General features: G+C 35.7%; 1 protein-coding gene across 1 annotated transcript in view; it reads right to left on the bottom strand.

Moving 5' to 3' along the window:
* Window positions 1–23,564, bottom strand: part of EEA1 (early endosome antigen 1) — a 119,876-nt gene that overhangs the window by 91,796 nt on the left and 4,516 nt on the right. Inside the window, exon 2 of the mRNA XM_012775252.3 lies at window positions 4,214–4,306. Within this exon, the coding sequence (XP_012630706.2) occupies window positions 4,214–4,306 (93 nt within the window). The remainder of the gene's footprint in view (window positions 1–4,213; window positions 4,307–23,564) is intronic.

The raw sequence follows: 23,564 nt of genomic DNA, 5'->3' as shown, positions 1-23,564 counted from the left end.
CTCTTGCTCAGGCTGGTTTCAAACTTCTGACCTCAAGCAATCTGCCCGCCTCGGCCTCCAGAGCTAGGATTACAGGCGTGAGTCATCGCGCTTGGCCAGAGTGAGAAATTTTAACATGTAGACAGTCCCTGACTTACAACAGTTGACTTAAGATTTGCCGACTTTATAATGGGTTTATCAAGATGTAGCCCCATGGCAAGTCAAGGAACATCTGTATATCTAATCTGAGTTCCAGATGGCAATAAAAGAAAAAAGTTGAGGCAAGAACCAAAAATAATCACTGAGAATTTTCCTGAACACTTCAAAGACACACACTTGTGTATGCAGGAAGCCTAATGAGCCTCAAGTGAAACTAAAAAAAAAAAAAAAAAAAAAAAAAGGCAGAAAAATGAGAGAAAGAGAAAGATAGATAGGGACAGATTAATTGATTGGTTGATTGATTATAAAAACCACCACAGGAGTAGGAAAAAAGATCCCATCAAAAGAGCATCAGGGCCGGCCCGGTGGCTCACGTCTATAATCCTAGCACTCTGGGAGGCCAAGGCGGGCAGATTGCTCAAGGTCAGGAATTCGAAACCAGCCTGAGCAAGAGTGAGACCCCATCTCTACTATAAATAGAAAGAAATTAATTGGCCAACTAATATACAGAGAAAAAAATTAGCCGGGCATGGTGGTGCATGCCTGTAGTCCCAGCTACTCGGGAGGCTGAGGCAGCAGGATTGCTTGAGCCCAGGAGTTTGAGGTTGCTGTGAGCTAGGCTGACTCCATGGCACTCACTCTAGCCTGGGCAACAAAGTGAGACTCTGTCTCAAAAAAAAAAAAAAAGAGCATCAGGCTGGCATAGTGGCTCACACCTGTAATCCTAGCACTCTGGGAGACCGAGGTGGGAGGATCCTTTGAGCTCAAGGGTTCAAGACCAGCCTGAGCAAAAGCAAGATCCTGTCTCTACTTAAAAAATAGACAACTAAATACATACATACATATATTTACATACATATACATACATACATACATACATATATATATATATATATATATATATATATATATATATATATAAATTAGCCAGGCATGGTGGCGCATGCCTGTAGTCCTAACTACTCAGGAGGCTGAGGCAGGAGGATTGCTTGAGCTCAGGAGTTGGAAGTTGCTGTGAGCTATGATGATGCCATGGCACTCTAGCCCAGGCAACAGAGTGAGACTCTGTCTCAAAATAAAGAGCATCAAAAAGACTGAAAGCCATCTTCTCAACAATAACAGTGTGACAATAGAAAGAAGACAGAGATGGATGTCTTCAATGTGTTGAGAGAAAAGTATGTCTCTACGTAGAATTTTATACTCAGCAAAATTTTATTTCAAGAATGACCATGAAATAAATAAAATTTTAGACTAAAATTGAGTGTCTAGCAAATGAATCCCCATTAAAGAAAATCCTAAAGGATATATTATTAAAAAGAAGAAAATAATTGCAAATGGAAAGTTGAAGATGCAAGAATGAATGGTAAACAAATGTAATGGTAAATATATGGATAAATTTAAGTAACAATAGAAAACAATGTCTCACTTATAAAGATAAAAGAAAAATAATACAAATTTAAAATACTGAGCAATAAAATATAAGGTGGGAGGTAGTGATCTACATCAAAGTGTTCAAAGGTCCCTGAAATGAGAGGGGAGAAAAATATTTTAGACATTATGTATGTTAAAATAGCAAAAGTAAAGAAACACCAGAAGAACCGAATAAAATGCATAATATCCAAACTAGTAGCAGGGCCCAGGACTAATCCCAGCAATGTATTCTACCATTTGAAGGTCGGTTACCAAAGGGGCCAGCACAGAAGAATGAACAGCTAGAAAGGTAGGAAGAAACCCAGAAGAGTGCAGTATTACAGAAGAACAAAGAATGTGTAGTAAGGAAATTAAATCCAAACTAAGGGGAAAAAAAGAGAAAAAGAAACAGAAAAGAAGGACAAAGGTAAAGCACATAAACAAGCAGTAAAAAAGAAATCAAAATACATCAATAAACAAAATAACTCAAATGGGTCCTCCCAATTACAAGATAAGGTATATGCTATTTGTAAAAAAAAAAAATATATATATATATATACACACACACACACACACCCCTAAAACAAAAGGAACAAAATAATTGAAAGTGAAAAGACAGAAAAAGGTACAGAAAATACTAATCAAAATAAAGCTGGTGTCATTCCATCACTAATGACACAATGATAAAAGATTCAAGTCACCAAAAAAATATAACAGATATAGGGAGAGAGGATGTGAAGTCTGTCTAGGAATACCATATTAGAGAAATTTGTCTCTGAAGGGAAGCAAATGACAGATGGTAGGTACCTGAAAGGAGGATTTCAGGTCTAAGGTAGGGTTTTGTTTTTGTTGTTTCACTTTTGTTTCATTAGTGTTCTTTCCTTGTTTTCATATGTATCATAGTGAACGTATTTGTATGTTGATGGAAATAATTCATGGTAAAGGTAAAAACTAAATGACAGGAAGGAGAAAGGATAAGTTGAAAATGAGGGAGAATGGAATTCAAGGCACAAGAGAAAGGAATGAAATTTGACAAAAGGAACTTGTTTTTCATGTACTAAAGGAACAAAGAGAATATATGTGTAAGTATAGTTTGGTGATAAAACAAGAACATTTATCTGATGGTTCCTATATTCTTAATGATATAGAAGGTGATTAAGGGAAGATTAAAAAAAAAGGGCAAGAGACATGGCAGATTTGAGGACAAAGAAGGCACAAAATAAACATCTCAGAAAATAGGAAAATGGACCTATTAAGAAAATATAGCAGTATTGCCAGGCACTGCTAAATTAGAGTTGGTTTTTGTTCTTTGTTTTTGTTCTGACTGAGATCAACAGTTATTGCTATATTCCTTTCCTGAGTTACAATTGAGCACTTTGAGCCCATCATATCATGAACACAGTATGGGACATTTTTCTTAAAGACAGTTCCTTAAACTTGCACTTAAAGTTCAACTGATACTTTTCTTCTCCTTCTCAAAATCGTCTCACATCTTACTATGGTTAATATACACATACCCGAAACAGATGATGAAGAGACAGATAGAGAGAGACAAAACAGAAAGATGAATGAATAAAAAAAGAGACATACCCAGAAAGGCATGCAAATAGACCAAGAGGTGGGAAAGGGTATAGAATAGAAAAGGAGACTGGATAGGGGGTACAACTGACAAAACCTGTCAAAGCAAAATGTGAGTGTGTTGATCTCTTAGTGGCAGTATTATTTTCTTTTTCCTTATCTCCTTTTCAATAGCAAGCAAATATTATTTATCTATTAAAAATAATAATGCAACTACTAAAGCTAACTTTTCAAAAATTTTGAGTTACTTTTTAGACTTATTTACTTTTTCTTAGTTTTTAATAAGCTATCAAAGACAAAAATCTTTACAAAGTCCTAAGTGAAAACAGCAAATAATATACAAATTTTGCAGATAACCCAATTTTTCATTAGCCTAGTAGTTCATGACAGTACATATGCACAAAGAGATACTAATTAACCAGTAATTCTTTATACACTTTTAAAAATCTTTTTAAAAAAATCTTTTTTTTTTTTTTGAGACGGAGTCTCGCTTTGTTGTCCAGGCTAGAGTGAGTGCCGTAGTGTCAGCCTAGCTCACAGCAACCTCAAACTCCTGGGCTCGAGAGATCCTTCTGCCTCAGCCTCCGGAGTAGCTGGGACTACAGGCATGCGCCACCATGCCCGGCTAATTTTTTTTTATATACATATCAGTTGGCCAATTAATTTCTTTCTATTTATAGTAGAGATGGGGTCTCGCTCTTGCTCAGGCTGGTTTTGAACTCCTGACCTTGAGCAATCCGCCCGCCACGGCCTCCCAGAGAGCTAGGATTACAGGCATGAGCCACCACGCCCGGCCCCTAAAAAATCTTATTAAAAAGACTTTTAAAAATCTTAAATTGAGATTAAAACATTAAAGACAAATTGGCAATATTATTTTTTAGTCTGAGTACACACGTTCTCGGTCTCAAAACTAAGCCAGGTATATATCTAGAAGTATGATTCAAAAGTTGCATTCTAATTTTTAAGAAAAACTTGTAAGAATTTTTCCTACAAAAGACAAGTTTAAGTCACCAATCATTAGACCAAATATTTGCTAATTTTCCCTTAAATAATACTGAACTTTATTGCCAAATTATTATCTTCATACCTCTGAAGAGCTTTCATTATTGACATCCACTGTATTTATAGGAGTTGCTGATGAATCTAAATCAGAACCTTGAGAGCCAACTCTCCCAGGAGTCTGAAACACAAATAGAAGGAGGGAAAAAAATCAAATCAGATATTAACAATATATTTATAAGCCATTTACTAACCTAAATCTTTCCACATAAGAAAAGTAGGTGTCTTCGCAATAATAACAAACAGTAATAAGAGTATCCTTTATGGAAGACTGTGCCTAATACCATATCAAGATCTCTATATGCATTCTCTCATTTTAAATTAATAAGACTTATTTACATATATAATGATTTATAGTCTTCAAGTAACCTTCAATAAACATCATATTTACTCATAATGACATCTCTAAGACAAGCAAAGTAGATGCTCTATCTACAGAGGAGAAAACAGATTTAAAGCAGCTAAGTGACTTGCTCATGATTATACTGTTAACAAAAATTAGAAAAAAGCAGAACTAAAGTGTAGATCTTTTGATTCTTCTTGCATTGCTCTCTTTACTACACAAACTAAAACTACAATGATGCAAAAATGACCCACAAAGCCCAAATTATCTAGTCACCCATCATCTACCACTCAGACCAACTATTACAAGTTTATCTCCAATACTTGATATGACACCACCAAAGACATATTTTAGAAGATTAAAGGTCTTCTTTTTCCCCTGCAACATTTATCATCTAACATTATCATTCATTAATATTTAAGTGCTACTTTAAATGAATCCAAAACCCAACAAAACACTGGATAAAAAGAGATTTTGAGCAGCAGTCCCCAACCTTTTTGACACCAGGGACTGTTTTCATGGAAGATAATTTTTCCATGGACAGCAAGAGGGTGAGGGAGGGTTGGATTTGGGATGATTCAAGTACATTACATTTATTGTACATTTTATTTCTATTATTACATTGTAATATATAATGAAATAATTATACAACTCATCATAGGTTGGGTAACCCTGATTTAGAGCACAAAAACTGACTCAATAATCCTCATCAAAAACATATATGCTACAAGCTAGCATTATTCACACTTTACACAAGAGAGAACCAAGGCATAGAGATTAAGTAACTTGCCCAAAGTCACATGGCTAATAAACAGAAGAAAGGATTTGAGCAGTGTGATTCTTAAACACTAGCCAGTACTGCTTCTCTGCAAGACATCTCCACTGAAACGCCCCTCAAGTACCCAAGACTGAAAACTACTCACCACACATTTGCCTCAAACATCCTGAATGCTCTGAAGCATTCAACCTAAATGCCAAATAAGAATGAACTGATAACTATTTAGAATTCATCAATTAAAATTATTTATAAAAACTGCATAAAATGTAAAATATACAGTATGATTTTAATTGTTAATATAAATTTAATTATTAATATAAATTAACTATATAAGAAAAAAAATATTAAAAAATTACAAATACAAATAATAATTTCTATAGCAAGACAGGATGAGAGTTTTGGGTTTTGTTTTTGCCACACTTTTTTTCAGAATTTTAGATCTATACTTAAATTACTTTTATGTTGAAAAAAATGTTTATGTTAAAGATAAGCAAACTTCTCCAACTGAATAGCCAATATTTCCTTTCTTTGTTCATTATGCAGATACTTTGCACATTTATTTACAGACATACCTCATTTTATCATGCATCGCTTTATTGTGCTTCACAGATACTATACTTTTTACAAACTGAAGGTTTGGGTTAACATTGCACCAAGCAAGTATAACAGTGCTATTTTTTTCCAAAAACATGCTTATTTTGTGACTGTGTCATATTTTGGTGATTCTCACAATATGTCAAATGTTTTCATTACTATTATATCTGTGATGGTGATCTATGATTAGTGTTCTTTGATGTGACTATTGTACTTGTTTGGGGGCACCACAAACCATGCATACATAAGCGGGCAAACTTAATTGATAACTGTTGTATGTGTTCTGACTGCTCCACCTACCAGCAATTCCCCAGTCTCTCTCCCCCACCTTGGGCTCCCTATTCTCTGAGACACAACAATATTAAAATTAGGCCAACTAATAACCCTACAATGTTCAAGTAAAAGAAAGCCTTATATCTCCCACTTTAAATCAAAAGCTAAAAATAATAAAGCTTAATGAGGAAGGCAATGTTGAAAGCTGAGATGGGCTGAAAGCTAGGCCTCAAAGCAGTTGGCCAAGTTGTGAATGCAAAGGAAAAGTTCTTGAAGGAAATTAGAAGTGCTACTCTAGTGAACACACAAATGATAGGAACTAAAACAGCCTTTTATTGCTGATATGGATTAAGTTTTAGTGGTCTGGATAGAAGATCAAATCAGCCACAGCATTCAAAGCCGAATCCAAAGCAAGGCTCTCTCTTCAATCCTACGAACGCTAACAGAGGTGAGAAAGCTGCAGAAGAAAAAAAAAATTTTTTTTTTTTTGAGACACAGTCTCACTTTGTTGCCCAGGCTAGAGTGAGTGCCATGGCGTCAGCCTAGCTCACAGCAACCTCAATCTCCTGCGCTCAAGCAATCCTGCTGCCTCAGCCTCCCGAGTAGCTGGGACTACAGGCATGCGCCACCATGCTCAGCTAATCTTTTTCTATATATATTAGTTGGCCAATTAATTTCTTTCTATTTATAGTAGAGACAGGGTCTCGCTCTTGCTCAGGTTGGTTTTGAACTCCTGAGCTCAAATGATCCACCCGCCTCGGCCTTCCAGAGAGCTAGGATTACAGGCATGAGCCACCACACCCAGCCTGGAAGAAAATCTTAACACTAACAGAGGTTGGTTCATGAGATTTAAGGAAGGAAACCATCTCCATACATAGAAATGCAAAGTGAAGCAGGTAGTGCTGCTGGAGAAGCTGCAGCAAGTTATCCAGAAGATTTAGCTAAGATCATTGATAAAGGTGGCAACACTGAACAACAGATTTTCAATGTAAACAAAGCAGACTTCTATCGGAAGAAGATGCCATCTAGAACTCCCATAGCTAGAGAGGAGAAATCAATGCCTGGCTTTAAAGCTTCAAAGGACAGGCTGACACTCCTGTTAGGGGTTAATGCAGCTTAGGGACTAAGTTAAGCCAATGCTGATTTATACCATTCTGAAAATCTTAGGGCCCTTAGGAATTATTCTAAATCACTCTGCCCTGTGCTCTATAAATAGAACATTCCCAGTCTCAGATAACAGAACCATCACACATTCATCTTGCCTAAATCGAAGGCATCACCTTTAACTTCTCTCTCTTCCTTAAACTTCACATCCAATCGTCAAGTTAATCCAACTGCCTACATAAATTTTGAATCTATCCTTCTTTCCCTACTTCCTTGTCTACTACCTTTATTTAGGTTGCCACCATCTCTCTCCTGAATTAGAAAAGAGGCAAATTAGAAAATTTAGCACTCTATACCTCTACATCCACATTTCCAGGTGCTTCCTAAGACATCAAGTAATGATTTCCCAGAGCACCTCAAACACTTTATAACCAAAACCAAACCCTTCATTCATCTCAACTCTTTACCATCGCAGGGAAAAAATTTGCTTTCCTCACTATGTTCTCTAGCTTAGTTAATAATATCCTCACTTACCAAGAACCTCAGTTAAAACCTAACTGAACTCAAACAGATATTTTCACACCAATGTTTATAATAGCATTATGAATAGCTAAGAGATAGAAACAACCCAATGTTCATCAATGATGGATAAGCAAAATGTTGTATACACACACACACACACACAATGGAATATTATTCAGCTTTTAAAAGGAAGGAAATTCTGATACATGCTATAACATGGATGAAGCTAGAAAGAATTATGCTAAGTGAAATAATTCAGACATAAAAATATCAATACTGTATGATTCCATTTATATGAGGTACCTAGAACAGTTAAATTCACAGTGACACAAAGTAGAATAGTGGTTCATAGGGGATGAAGTGAAGGGGAGGAATGAAAAGTTATTGTTTAATGGGTATAGAGTTTCAGTTTGAGATGATGATGAGGAAAAAGTTAGAGAAATGAATAGTTGTAATGATTGTATAAAAGTGCAAATACACTTGCCACTGAACTATATACTAAAAATGGTAAAAATGGTAACTTTCATATTATGTATATTTTATCACAATTTTAAGTATTTAAAAAATTTTTAAAAACCTAAATAAATATTATGTTGATGATATAATCAATCACACAGAGAAAAATAATTATTTTAAGTAAGTATGAACATAATTCTTTGACTATATATCCTTAGTGGAATATAGAATAAGGACAAAAAGAACTGCTAAAAAAAAAAAAAACAGTAAAATTCATTCAATGATCTTAACAGTAATATATGTATTGTTATTTTAAAGCTATTTATGTACATTTTAGAAAAAAATAATTATGCTAATGTTAAGAATCAAGATAGTCACTGTAAGATTTTTTAAAAGATATAAATATAGAATCAAAAATGTAAAAACCACTTTATAATCTTAAATTGAAACTCATGTTTTGTTTTGGTTTTTGTTTTTTAAAAATATGCATATCCTAGTTCTTATCACTCAAAAGCTTAAAAGCAAAAGCAACACAAAAGTAATGTACACCCTAAGTGCGTATACTATGATCTCTAAACACCACTACCCACTAAAAGGAACCAGGACTTTCTGGAGGAATAGTCCATTCCAGGTGTGGAGGAGGAAATTTACAAGATAAACCTGAAACATTGTTGTACCAAAAAGTAACAAGCTTATGAACACTAACCGGGTCCTGTCAAAATGATAAAAGTCACCTTGAAGGTACACCCACTAGTTAAGGCTTAGATAACTTGCACATCAGCAAATAACCTTGACTGCAAATAATAAAAATACACTAAATATATATAAATCCATGAGTTCATAAAATATATAAAAACCTATGTTAATCAACTGATCTTTGACAAAGGAGCAAAGACAATACAATGAGCAAAGATAGTTGCTATGGTCTGAATGTCCCCATCAAAACTCACACTGAAATTTAATTGCCAATATATGATAACAGTATAGGGCAGTGAGGCCTTTAAGAGATGATTTGGTCATGGGAGCACCACTCTCATGAATAAATTAATGCTGTTATTGAAAAAGTACACTAGTTATCACCGAAATGGCTTTGCTATAAAAGCAAGCTCTTTTTCGCACATGTTTCTTTGTCCTTCCCCTTAGCCACTATGAGACAACACAGCAGGAAGGACTTCACCAAATGCCAGTGCCACGCTCTTGGACTCCCCAGCCTCCAGAACCATAAGCCAAATAAACTTTTTTCTTTATAAATTACCCAGTCTGTAGATCCTGTTATATCAGCAGAAAAAATGGTCTAAGATTAGCTTTTACAACAAATGATGCTGGGACAACTAGACATCCACATGCAAAAAAAAAAAAAAAAAATGAACCTAGACATTGACCTTATACCATTCATAAAAATTAATTCATAGTTCATCACATACCAAAATGTAAAACAAAACTGTAAAACTCTATAAGATAACACAAGAGATAATCCAGGACTGGGCGCGATGGCCCACGTCTGTAATCCTAGCATTCTGGGAGGCCGAGGCAGGCGGATTGCTCGAGGTCAAGAGTTCAAAACCAGCCTGAGCAAGAGCCAGACCCCGTCTCTACTATAAATAGAAAGAAAGTAATTGGACAACTAATATATAGAGAAAAAAATTAGCCGGGCATGGTGGCACATGCCTGTAGTCCCAGCTACTCGGGAGGCTGAGGCAGAAGGATTGCTTGAGCCCAGGAGTTTGAGGTTGCTGTGAGCTAGGCTGACGCCATGGCACTCACTCTGGCCTGGGCAACAAAGTGAGACTCTGTCTCAAAAAAAAAAAAAAAAAAAAAAAAAGGAGACAATCTAGATGACTGTAGGTTTGACAATGATTTTTTAGATAGACCATCAAAGGCATAATCCATGAAAGAAAAAATTGATAAGCTGTACTTCATTAAAATTAAAAATTTCTGCTCTGCAACAGACATGGTGAAGAAAAAGAAAAGCCACAGACTGGAAGAAAATATTTGCAAAAGGCATACCTGATAAAGGAATGCTGTCCAAAATATACAAAGAATGGCCTTAACTTTAACAATAAGAAAATAAATAACCCAATTAAAAAATGGGGCAAAGACTTTAAATAGACACCTCACCAAAGAAGATATACAGACTGCATAAGCATATGAAAAGATGCTCCACAGCATATCCCATCAGGGCAATGCAAATTAAAAAACAATGAAAACCTATAAAAACAGCCAAAATCTAGAACACTGACAACACCAAATGCTGACAAGGATATAGAGCAACAGGAACAGGAATTTGCTGCTGGTGGAAATGAAAAATTGTATAGATACTTTGGAATATAGTTTGGTGGTTTCTTACAAAGCTAAATATACTCTTACCACATGACTCAACAATTATATTCCCTGGTATTTACCCAAATGAACTAAAAGCTTCTGTCTACACCAAAAGTTGCACACAGATGTTTAAAGCAGCTTTATTCATAATTGACAAAACTTAGAATCACCAAGATGTCTTTCAGTAGATGAATGAATGAATAACTGTGGTATATCCATCCAGACAATGGAATATAATTCAACTAAAAAGAAATGAGCTATCAAGCCATGAAAAGATGTGGAGGAAACTTAAATGTATATCACTAGGTAAAAGAAGCAAATCTGAACAGACCACATACTGTATGATTCCAACTATACGACATTCTGGAAAAGGCAAAACTATGAAGATAGCGAAAAGATCAGTGGTTGCCAAGAGTTAAAAAGGAAAGAAGGATGAACAGGCAGAGCACAGAGGATTTTTAGGAAAGTGAAACTACTCAGTATGATAGTATAATGGTGGATGCATGTATTATACATTTATCTAAACTCTTAATGTGTACAATACCAAGAGTGAACCCTAATGTAAACTACAGACTCTGGATGATAACGATGTGTCAATGTAAATTCTTCAACTGTAACAAAGGTACCACTCCAGTGGGAAATGTTGATAACTGGTTGGGGGCAGGAGCAGGGGTATGCATGTGTGGAGGCAGGAGGTATATAGGAAATCTTGTACCTTCTGCTCAGTTTTGCTATGATCCTAAAACTGCTCTAAAAAATAAAGTCTATTTTTAAAATCCATGAATTCTCTTTTCTTAAGGAAAAAGAAAGTCAAAAGACTTAGTAAGCAAACGTCGGTGATCACCACTGGAGTAGCAAGTGTATCAACTCTTATTTTAAAAATTAGTAAGTAAAGGAAAATAATTGAGCATTTATCCTGCCTTCCCAGTATGTACTGAAATTCAGGGTAACTAAATAGCCCTGGTATATGTTGAAAAGTTCTATTAAAAAAAAGAAAAGAAAGAAAAGTTCTTTACAGTAAAATTTCAGTTAATATGTGTAAATTTCAGTTAATATGTGTAGAAGAAATGAAAGATTTAGAAAATCATCAATTTGCAAATATTGATGAAGTCAGTCTAATTCAAAAGACATCATAAAACCTTCTTTCAATCTTTCCCTTCAAATAAGAAATCTTTCTATCCTTGAAACTCTACTACGTCCTTTATTTATATTTCTCTTGTAGTACTTAACTCATTAACACAGGAGAGAACAAAGTGGTGTCAGCAGTAGTTTGTTATGGTAATTACCATTAATGAATCAGGACTTTGTTTCAATGCCCTTGTAATACTCTTATATAATCTTTTCCCACATCAGCTCTGGGCTGGCCATGAGAATTGCCTTGGCTGACGTAGAGTAGCAAATGAGATACAAGCAGAGACTTGAAAGGTGCTTGCACATTGGGATTTGTTCTCTTGTTGCTGGAGACTCCTCTGCCACCACAAAAACCCAGGCTAGCCTTGGACACATATGGCCCAATGCATATAATCAGCAATATGAGTAAAGTGACCTTAAACCATGCATCACAGCTAAGCACCAGATGACTATAGCTTTGTCAGTAACTCCAGGAGAGACCAATAGAAGAGCCACATAGCTAAGCCCATCCCAAACTATAAAAAGAATCAAAAGCAAATAAAATGGTGGTTGTTTTAAGCCAAAGTACAGAGATAATTTATCATAAAGCAATAGATTAAAATTAGGTGCAACAGACACAATGTCATATCTTCTCCACAAAAGAGGGAAGAATCCTTTTTTGAGGATGGGAGCCCTATACAGAGTGAGTTATTCACTATAAAAAATATAGTGACACAATAAATGTAATTCGTATGAATCCACTAACATAACATGCTATTCATACATTAAAAAAATTAATGAAGCTAGTCCAGGATTTACATCATTCTGTTTTCCATCTTTTTTTTTTAATCTTTTCAAATTAAACAAGAAACTAGAAGGCTAAAATGACAACTACCAATCTGGTTTTCACAGCACTGAAGTAAAATGATGTTTTTATTCTTAGATAATATTCATTGAGGGAAAGAATGTGGGAAAACCAGCACTTTCAAACACTGTTAGAGAGAGTGTAACTAAGTACAAAAAAACTTCATACTTTCTGAGCCACTGCTATCAAATTACCCAATGACAAATTCATTAAAATGCCACTTATGTATAAGCATGTTATTTGCAGCATTGTTTATAATAGCAAAACTGGATATAAATGAAATGTCCTTCAAGAGAGGACTAGTTAAATAAATTGTGATAACCTATATAATAGAATACAATGTAGTTATTAAAAATAAACAAATAGGTCCAGCACAGTGGGTCGTGTCTGTAATCCTAAAACTTTGGAAGGCCAAGGTGGAAGAATCACTTGAGCCCAGGAGTTTGAGATCAGCCTGGGCAACACAGCAAGACCTCATCCCTACAAAATATTTAAAAATTAGCCCAGCATGGTCTCATGTGCCTATAGTCCCAGCTACTCAGGAGGCTGAGGTGGAAGAACTGCTTGAGCCCAGGAGTTTGAGGCTGCAGTTAGCTATGATCACACCACTGCATTCCTGGCTAGGCAACAGAGTGAGACCTTGTCTCAAAGAAAAAATAAATAAAATAAACAAACAATAAAAGTAGTTCTGAAAGTGTTGATACTGAAAGACCTGCAAACTATATTAAGTTTCAAACTTAAATGCAAACTCATATGAGGAGTAAGATACTGCTTGTATAATGTTAATGGGCATTAACAATCAACAAATTATAGAAGAGCCCGAGTATGGTGGCTCACACCTGTAATCCTAGCACTCCAGGAGGCCGGCAGAAAGATTGCTTGAGCTCAGGAGTTCCAGACCAGCCTGAGCAAGAGAGAAACCCTGTCTCTACTAAAAATAGAAGGAAATTAGCCAGACAATTAAAAATAGAAAAAATTAGCCGGGCATGGTGGCACATGCCTGTAGTCCCAGCTACCCGGGAAGGCAGGAGGATTGCTCGAGCCCAGGAGTTTGAGGTTGCTGTGAGCTAGGTTGATGCAACAGCACTCTAGCCCAGACAACAGAGTGAGTGAGATTCTGTCTCAAAAAAAAAAAAAAAAAAATGATAGAAGAATACAGAAGAAAATATTAGCAATGATTATTGGGTAAGGGGCCTTCTACTTTTCATTTTACACTTCCTATACTCCAAATCCTAACTCCTAGCTCTTAGCCTCAAATGTCATACAAAATTTGTCTCTTAGGTCCTTTTCTTCTTGCTCTAACTTCAACCGTGAAAACTAATCTTCTTCATTCTAATCATCATTATAATACTGACGTCTTCAAACTTGTCTCATAATTCATCTTTGCTAATTACATTTTTTTTGTCCTCAGAGTTTCTTCTCATTTCTCTATCTTCTTAAAACTGAATATGTCCTGATCAATATCAAATCCTGAAGCAGAAGGCTTAGTTGGGTTTTTGCAGCAATACAATCTTGACCTGGAAAACTTAAGGTACCACAGAACTCTCCATGTAACTCCACCGATGCTTTTCTATCCATCATAAAACCATATATATAATGCAACAGTAAGCTTCTTTACAAATATAACACATTTAACCCTAACCCATTTATATCAGGTTTCAGCTGAATACAATTCCTATTTTCTAAAGCATGAGCAATTCTATCTAACCCAGAGCCAACTACAACTTTAATGAGCAAGAGAATACAGTCACCTACTGTTAAATTATTGATACTAAATTAAATGTAACCCCTATTCAATTTGTCTCTCAAAGTGGCCTCTGCAAGGCTATCCCTCTTGATGCATCTGACTCCACCCCTCTCCAAAATTTCTCAAGCACCAGCACACAATATGCCTCCTAAGTCTTTCCTGCCTAATGACTGGCACACAATTTACACCATGCCAGAAAAAGAGGTCAGAAACACATACCTATCTAAATGCAGTTGGTTCTTATTTTCAGCAGAGAGTATCTAGTGCTCCAAAAACAAAAGTCCACCTAAATCTGGGTATAGTGATTCAGAATGTAGAAGATGGAGTCACATACACCTACCTTCAACTTCCAGTTTAGCCATTTAAAAGCTTTGCAAATTTACTTAATTTCTCTAACCCTGAAATTCCCATACATAAAATGGAACTAACAATGTCAGCCTCACAGAATTGTTGTCAAGATTAAATAAATAATAAATGCAAACTCTTTAAATCAATGGCTGGCATTGTGGTAGACACATTATAAATAGTAGACACATAATATTATTAAGTACACCTCACCCAAAAAAAAGACCTAGAATCAAAATTCAAAAGCTACAGGGCACTCAGAAACCATCTGTCCCAATTGCAATCATTTCATATGAAGAAACTAAGCTCTAGAAAGAATAACTGACTTGTCTGACAACACTCTGTTATCTAATAGTAGAGTTGCAGTTAAAACTTAGGTTTCTGAGGTCTCAATCTAATATTCTCTCTATAATCTCAAAATGTTTCTTGTTCATTTCTCTGACACCAATCAAGACACTTAATTTTTCTCATCTCAATTTCTTCATTTATAAACTACGGGGATAGGAAAAGATCGTGGGTCCTTCCACCTCTAATATTCTCATTCTGTGATTAATTTGGGCCCTAAATTGGCTAACTTAAAAGTATGTCGAATATATTTTCCATCTCTAGATATGCTTCTTTCTTACGGTCATTTTCAAAACTCTAAAAGTTCCTAGTTAATAGTTACATGACAATAATTTACCTCTCACAAGCAGCCAAGTAAGTAAGAGAATGAGACAATTAGAACTAATTATAGATGATAAGCTACTAGTCACCAAATTGGGTTTATAAACATCATTAAAATTAACCTAATATTAAGTGAAATAAAAGTTTTTTAAATCCCTAACATATAATTAAAATTGATCTATATATTTTAGGCAAGTTTAGAGTATACATATAATTTTTTCTTTTTTAACAAAACACCAACTCGAATCAGAAAGTTTATAGTGTTTTGATTCATCAAATATGGACAGACAGACACAAAAACATACCACAATAAGGGTTTACAGTCTAGTTTTAACTTTCATTTTTTTAAAGTCTTATGATCACTGCAGGAAGCAGAGAAAGGTGTTGACAATAAAATTTCCTGAACAGAGCATCTGTGGACCAGGATCAAAATCATGGACTGTCAAATGGACTTGAAAATCTACTAGTTAGCACTTTATAATCTAACAAAAATTCTAATCTACTGGCTATGGATTCCTGTTATAAAAGATATGTAGAATATCAGTTTCAAAGAAATAGAACATAAAATTCATAAAATTAAAATCCATCCTTAATATAATTTTCTGTGATGGGAAAATCCCTGAGAAAGACTATCCAAACAGTAGATGACAGCTTCAGCTAATCCTACAAAGAGCTCTGAAGCTGGGATGGTCTTTCATTTAAGTCCCTAACCAAGGCAAAGCATTCTTGTATCCTCCACATTAATCTGTAATTAAGTACAAGCTGCTTCCAGGAAGGAAGCATAATCTTCAGTGAAAAGAGCTTCCTTCTACAAAGACAATTCCCAGAAAAAAGATGTAGCTATGAGCCATTAGCAGCCATGACTCCAGGCAACTAGAGGAATATGCCTCCATCTTGAATGGACGTATAGGTGTCGGACTATAATAATATATCTTACTTGCTTTTAAGGCATCATCAAGGACTATACACTGGAGGGAAAAAGATCTCAGCAAAGAAGGAGACCTTAGTATGGAATTGAACAGACAAAAAAAAAAGAAGAAGGAAACCTGGCCCCATATCATGATTCACATCTATAATCCTAGCAGTTTGAGAGGCCAAGGCAGGAGGATTGCTTGAGGCCAGGAGTCTGAGACCAGCCTGAGCAAAATAGCAAGATGCCCCATCTCTACAAAAAATTTAAGAATTAGCCAGGCATGGTAGCATGTCCTTGCTTCTCAGGAGGCTGAAGCAGGAAGACAACTTGAGCCCAGGAGTTTGCAGTTGCAGTGTGCTATGATGATGCTACTGTACAGCCCAGGCAACAGAGTAAGACGCTGTCTGAAACAAAACAAAAAAAATAGGAGACCTAATATCTTCTAGAGGCTACTATATGGTAGGTACACCTTATGTAAGTTAACAAATTTTATCACTGAATCCTTGATTCCTGAAGGCACTATTTGTCTTAGTAAAGACACTATAGAATAGAGCAAAAAAATAGGTTATATAACACACCTAACATGCTACTTTGGGGTTGCAAATGATCTGCATACTCAAAATCCTGGTTATTCTTTGGTTTTCAACTAAAGCTTTTATCCTGAAAAGCACTTTAGAGATCACGTAGGTGTTGCCCTTATTGGATAGATAAGGAAAATAAAGCCCAGAAAAGCTCAATGATTTGCCTAAGATCACACTGGTAGCAAAGATAGAACCTGAACTCAGGTCTTTTGATTCCAAATTCAGTGATTTCTCTACTTGTTCTGATGCCTTTAAACTCAAAAGCTTTATAAAACCAAAATAACCAGAGGCCTGAATCTTATTATAAAGTTCAGAATATTAACTTCCCCTATATCATGTGCATTTTCAAAATCATGTACATAAGAAACTTGAGCCTTATGCTAGCTGAAGAAGTATCAGTTGGTAGTCTGCTAGATGAAATATTTTATCTTTTTATTATAAATAATAATAGCTAATATATAAATTCTATGACAGGTACAATGTTAAGCACTTTAATTGATTTATATAATATAATTTAATCCTTAAAACAATCCTTTAAGTAAAGGCAAAGGATTGCTCCCATTTAGCTAAGGGCGGGCGGGGGGGGGGGAATAAGGTTAAAGAAGCTAACTTAGTTGTTAGCTAAGACCAAAAATATGTAATAACAATGAGCAGAGCTGGGATCCACCTGACTTCAAAGCTTGTGTTTTTCATGTTAAACTATCCACTATGCTACAGCCCTATGCTACTTCTCAATTTTCCTTTTCTGAACTTTTTAAATTTCCATAGTATACATGATTCTTTATTTATATAATCAGAAATACATTCTTTTAATATTTTTAGTATTTTTATTTTTAAAGCTAAACCATTGCTTAAAATATGTAAGCAACTGCAAAGATATAATAAGTTTTTATCAAAGAAAAGTACAAGTATTACAGAACAAAACAAATTCACACTTACTTCTCAGACACCTAACTCAATATGATCTACCAACTGCTTAAATCATCCACAAAGCAATGTATCTTGGCATAGCACAGCATAAAGGCGGGAATTCTCAAAACATTTTCCAAACATTATTTAGTTAATAAAGTCCAAATAAAGTACCACTGAGACTCTGGAAAGACTTTTATATTAGCATACTTATGTAAAACTTAAGCACAGTCTGACATTAAAAAACTGAGATAAGGGAAAGAATGTGATCTTTATTAAATTACACCTACTGCAATGACCCATGCAACATTTAAACAGATGTCTATGCAACTATTATTCACATTATTGTATTAAATATGTCAATCAATCAGAGAGTATACAATGACCATGATCCATCCTAAAGTAAGCTGCCCCACCAAAGTCCATCCATGTTGAGAAGATAATCCAAGACTGCTGGTCTGCATAAACCCATGGCTATTGACAATTGACCAGATGTGATCACCTGGACTCAAAGCAGCTATTCACAAGCTAGCTAACAACCAATAAAATGGCCCAGTGGCTATATAAATAAATAAATAATCTCTCCCAGTGCAGGAACATCTACAGCTGAGTCCCATGTTTAGGCCTTTGAATTGCAAACTATGAAGAGAAATGATCAATTAGCTGCATAAACTGGCACTAAAGCTATATATAGTATAGTCATGAGATAAAGTAAGAGTACATGAGGCATTTAAGCAAAACAAAGTTATAACCCACCCAAAGTTTCAAAGAGTATACAGAAGATATATAGTTAAGAAGAAAAACTAGAGTATAGGGTAACAAAATTACCTGACAGCAGAAACAAAAATACACAGATACAAAAGACACAGTTTGTGAAAGGTCACAGAGTCCTTTAACAGCTGAACCCTACAGTAGAAAATCTATAAAGCCCTGTCATGTAAGTCCCAAATAGCACTGCCTTAGATCCTGCAAAGCCTTCCAGGAAAAAAATGACTCAGAGGGCTCAGCCCCATATTATATATTTGGTTTTGGATTTCTATGAAATTCCATCTTTTTTATTGCAGAGTATATCCTTATAACCATAACTATTCCATTATTAATACCTGAGCTACCCTGATGGATCCTTTATTCTTAAAACCAAATGAACCTAATCAGAACCATTATCACTGTTTCAGAGCCATGATAAAGCTTACTTCTAGAAGATGACCTGAAAAAGATGTTTCATGGTGCCACAACTCTTAAAAGGGAAAATCTTAAGTATCCTAAGACCCCACCCACTCCCAATCTCAGCTGACTAGACCAGCAATGGACACCTGACCCAGAGGAAGCAACTCAACTGGCCATGCGTGACTTGACAAGAAAAGATGAGAAGGACATTTTAGATTCTTCTCTCAGGATTTGGGAAACGAGACACTGGGCCAGTTGGCTATGCAAAGCTATTGTGAAAGGCGTATAGAATCACATGCCAGATGGCCATTTGAAGTTCTGAACACACTGAGAAAGTAGCAGCAAGGACAGGCACAGAGAAGCAAAGGCAAGAAGCCCAGGGTCCATGAGAGAGTGTGAGACTGGAAAAAGAGCTCTCTCTCTCCCTGACACCATTCTAGGTTCTACTCTCCAGACACCCAACTAGCTATACAGCAATTTCTGTTCTCAGATCACTTTACAATAAATCTCCCTTTCAACTTAAACTGATTTGATTTTCAAGGTTTATAATCCTTGAAAACAAAAAGTTATCAGAACATGGTCCAAGGATGACAGATTACTTTAGTGCATTTAATATTTCAATGTTTTCTATTTCCTCACCTCTATAGTTCTTAGAGGAGTAGTCTCTGTTCCCTGTTTCTATTTCCTTACTTGCCAATCATTCGTTTCTCCCTATGACTCTCTAGAATCTGAAATAGGTATGACCTACTTATCGCATTCAGTGGGCACTTTTCAGTCCTTATGTAACCTAACTTCTCATTCACACATATCTAACACTTGCCTCTACTTGTCTTCTGAGTGCTGGACTGAAATTTCTACTTGCCTATTTAGCTTCTCCACTAGGAAGTCCAGACCTATAGCTCACATTCACCTTCTTCCCCAAACCTGTTCTTCCTCCCCTTCTCTTGCCTTTGGTCCATTCCACCATCTTCTCAGCTACCCAAACTACTTATAATTCAAGAAGTTCTATCAATTCTATCTCTTAACCTTTTAAAAAATCAACCTATCTCTATCCCCAAAGCCATTGCCTGAATTGAAGTTGTCATCATCCCCTAGACCTACAGCCAGAGGTCTAGAAATTGATTCAATAGAGAAAATAAAAAATCTTTTAAAGCTTCCAAAGGATTCCAATATGCAACAATTTTAAGAACTATAATAACTTTCTAGCTGATCACTCCCTAATGAAGTCATCATCTCTACACAGCCACCAAGTAGTCAACACCAGCATCAAACACTGTGTTAGACCCTAAACATACAAAGAAAGAAAACAAAACCTTCACCCTTAGGGAGCTTCGCAGTCTAGTAGGGGAGAAGTCAAATAAACAAAGTACAAAAACAATGTAATAAATTTTCTGTAGATATGTAGTGTAATAGCTATTATATACTGTTTACTAAATGCTGGATATTGTGAGTGTCTCATGAACACTATTTCATTTAATCCTTCATTAGACTATGAAGTAGATATTATCTTCAATTTACAGATTAAACAATTAGATCTCAGAGAGATTGGAATTTTGCACAAGACTTTACCCTCATGAGTGGAGAAGGTTAGGACTTAAATTGTGGTCTGATTCCAAAAATGCAGTCCCTTAATTAGTATGGGGTGGTTTGGGAGGGAAAAAAAAGCAAGCAAATAACTACTGGTGTCACCTGAACTGAGTAATGTGGACAACTGAGAGAAGAGATAAGTTGTGAGAAACACAATTAGTGAGGGATGGCAAGGTCAGTGCATGGACAGAGGTATGGGGAGATGTGCCTGAAACGTAGTTGTAGCCCTGGTTCTTTTATATCCTAATACCATCTGTATTATTAGTTCTAGCCTTGATTCTTTTATATCTTAACCTCTTCTTTATTTTATTTATTTATTTTGAGATGGAGTCTTGCTCTATCACTTGGGCTAGAGTGCCGTGGTATCAGCCTAGCTCATTGCAACCTCAAAATCCTAGGCTCAAGCAATTTTCCTACCTCAGCCTCCCAGGTAGCTGGGATTATAGGCACAAGCCACCACACCCAACTAATTTGTCTATATTTAGTAGAGATAGGGTCTCGCTCTTGCTAAGGCTGGTCTCCAACTCCTATCCTCAAGCAATCCTCGCACTTTGGCCTCCCAGAGTACTAGGATGACAGGCATGAGCCACCACACCTGGCCTTTATTCTTAACACACTAAAAAAACTACATGAAAACAAAATTCCATTAGCTGTCATATTTTAAAATTCACTTCAATAAATTAGTAAAGATGTCATCAAACTTAAATGTACAACTAATCTGGGAAGACTTTCCTGACACCTTAGTTTAGGTGAAGGCCCTCTTATTGTGTGTTCTGGGGGCTGGCTCCCTGTGCTTTCCCTTTCTTGTGCTCATCCAAGTATATAATGATAAAGTTATATGATTCTTTGAACAATTCCACTCCTCTCCACTGAACGCTAGGCTCCACAAAAATTCATGTCTGCTTTATTCAACATTGTTCCACAGCACATAGTAGGCCCACAAAAGGTCTTCTCTATTCATCATCTCTTTTCTTTTTCTCTAGAGACAGGATCTCACTCTGTTGCCCAGGCTGGAGTACAGTGGTGTGACCATAGCTCACTGTAGCCTCCAACTCCTGGGCTCAAGTGGCAATCCTCCTATCTCAGCCTCCAAAGTAGCTGAGACCACAGGCACGCCATCGAGCCTGGCCAATCTTTTAAAGTTTTTTGTAGAGATGAAGTCTCACTATGTTGCCCAGGCTGGTCTCAAACTCCTGGGCTCAAATGATCTTCCCTCCCAAAGTGTTGGGATTACAGGTGTGAGCTATCACACCCTCATCACCTCTTTTCTGTTCATAATATCATCATCCTAATGCAAATCATGATTACTTGATTATGTCTGAAATATTAAAAATCACTGCCATCTGGTTTCTGCTTATAAGTTTCTCCTATAGTTTTAATACATCATCTGTAATATTGGCCAATTAATCTTTCTAAAACATTCCTTTCAACAATCATTCAATAAATATTATTAAACTCTTACTATGTGCCAAGTATGTATATTTTTCACTGTTTAATAAAATCTTATTGATTTCCTACTGCTGACAGAATAAAGTTCAAAATTTCAGTTAGATTTGTCTGCTGAAAGAAACAAGAAACAAAGCCACCCAGATCTTGGTCTATAATACCATTCCTCACGAAAAGGAATCAAGGCTCCTCACTGAAATGGTTAATTTCCGGGTTGGGAATGGGTAGGTACAGGATAAGCTTGGAATATCTTAATATGACAGAAAGTAAGAACACACTCAACCAAATGATGGGGGCATGTCAAAGGACACAGGACCCACCTAAAACAGTTCCTACTATTCAAACCTGGGACAATTTGAGCACCAAAATAATGTATAGTGATGTTATAAATCATTAAAAAATGGAAATTAACGAGTACATACCAATAAGAAAGAAAGGGAGGGAGGGAGGGAAAGAACCAAAGACCAACTGGTAAATGTGGAGAAAGTGCCGGAGTAGAAATATTATTGTTTTGTAGCCTTCCTGATAAAGACTAGGTCAGATAAGAATCAATAGTGGATGCTAAATCTAGGAGAAAATTTTTGATAAGGAGCAGGATATTTGCAGGGTCTTAAAGTATCTCCCCACAAACCACCCCATTAGTTTCAAAGAAAAAAAAACACAATAATTATACAGTGGCAAGACTGGGCAACACCTTGATCTTTAACAGGGTAATCAAAATTAACATCCTCTCTGAAGTACAGAGAGACATCATGGGCCTCAATGTGATAACCTGAGAAACAAACAGTATCTCCTAGCAGTATTCTGACTAAGAATGCATAATCTCAATGTAATTATAAGGAAACTTCAGGCAAACCTCATTTACTAGATTGAGGAACAGTTTAGTTTAAAAAAAAAAAACAGAAGGGGAAATATATTCTTCAAAAATATTATAAAATACAAATAAATGCTGTGGAAATGTTCTAGATTAAAAGAGGCTTTAGAATCTGAGGGTATTTTGTAATAAAAAAAAAAAAGAGGCTAAAGCAACGAATAACTAAATATATCTACTAAATATCAACTAAATGTAACATCTAACCCTAACTGGTCTTTGCACTAGAGGGGGAAAATGCTACAAAGGACACTCTCAGATCAACTGTGAAATGGGAATTATGGAACGTGAACCAATATAAATTTATAAAGTTGACAACTATACTGTAGTTATGTAAGAGAATATTCCTATTCTTCACTTAAGTATTCAGAAGTGAAGGGCCATAACTGATCCTCAAATAGTCCAGAATAAGAAAAAATTACACACATTCAGAGAGAGAGAAAGGAGAAGAAGGAAGAGAGAATTAAGCATATGATGAAGTAAATAGGGTAACATGTTAATAACATGTGAATCTGATAAAAGAATATATAGGTATTCCTTACATTATTTTATTCTTGCAACTTTTTTAAGTTGAAATGAGTTCCAAATAAGAAGTTAAAGATTACACCTCTCCAACTAGACTAATAAAAGAGTATTGGTCTATACTGTCTAATACAGTAGCCCCTGGCTATACAAGGCTACTGAACAGGTGAAATGTGTGATTAGTCCAATTTGAGATGTGCCATTAATGTAAAATACACACATTTCAAAGTCTTAGTACAAGAAAATAATGTAAAATAT

Source organism: Microcebus murinus, chromosome 10 (genome assembly GCF_040939455.1).
Source record: "Microcebus murinus isolate Inina chromosome 10, M.murinus_Inina_mat1.0, whole genome shotgun sequence".
NCBI lineage: Eukaryota > Metazoa > Chordata > Mammalia > Primates > Cheirogaleidae > Microcebus > Microcebus murinus.
This window is presented reverse-complemented; position numbering and strand designations above follow the sequence as displayed.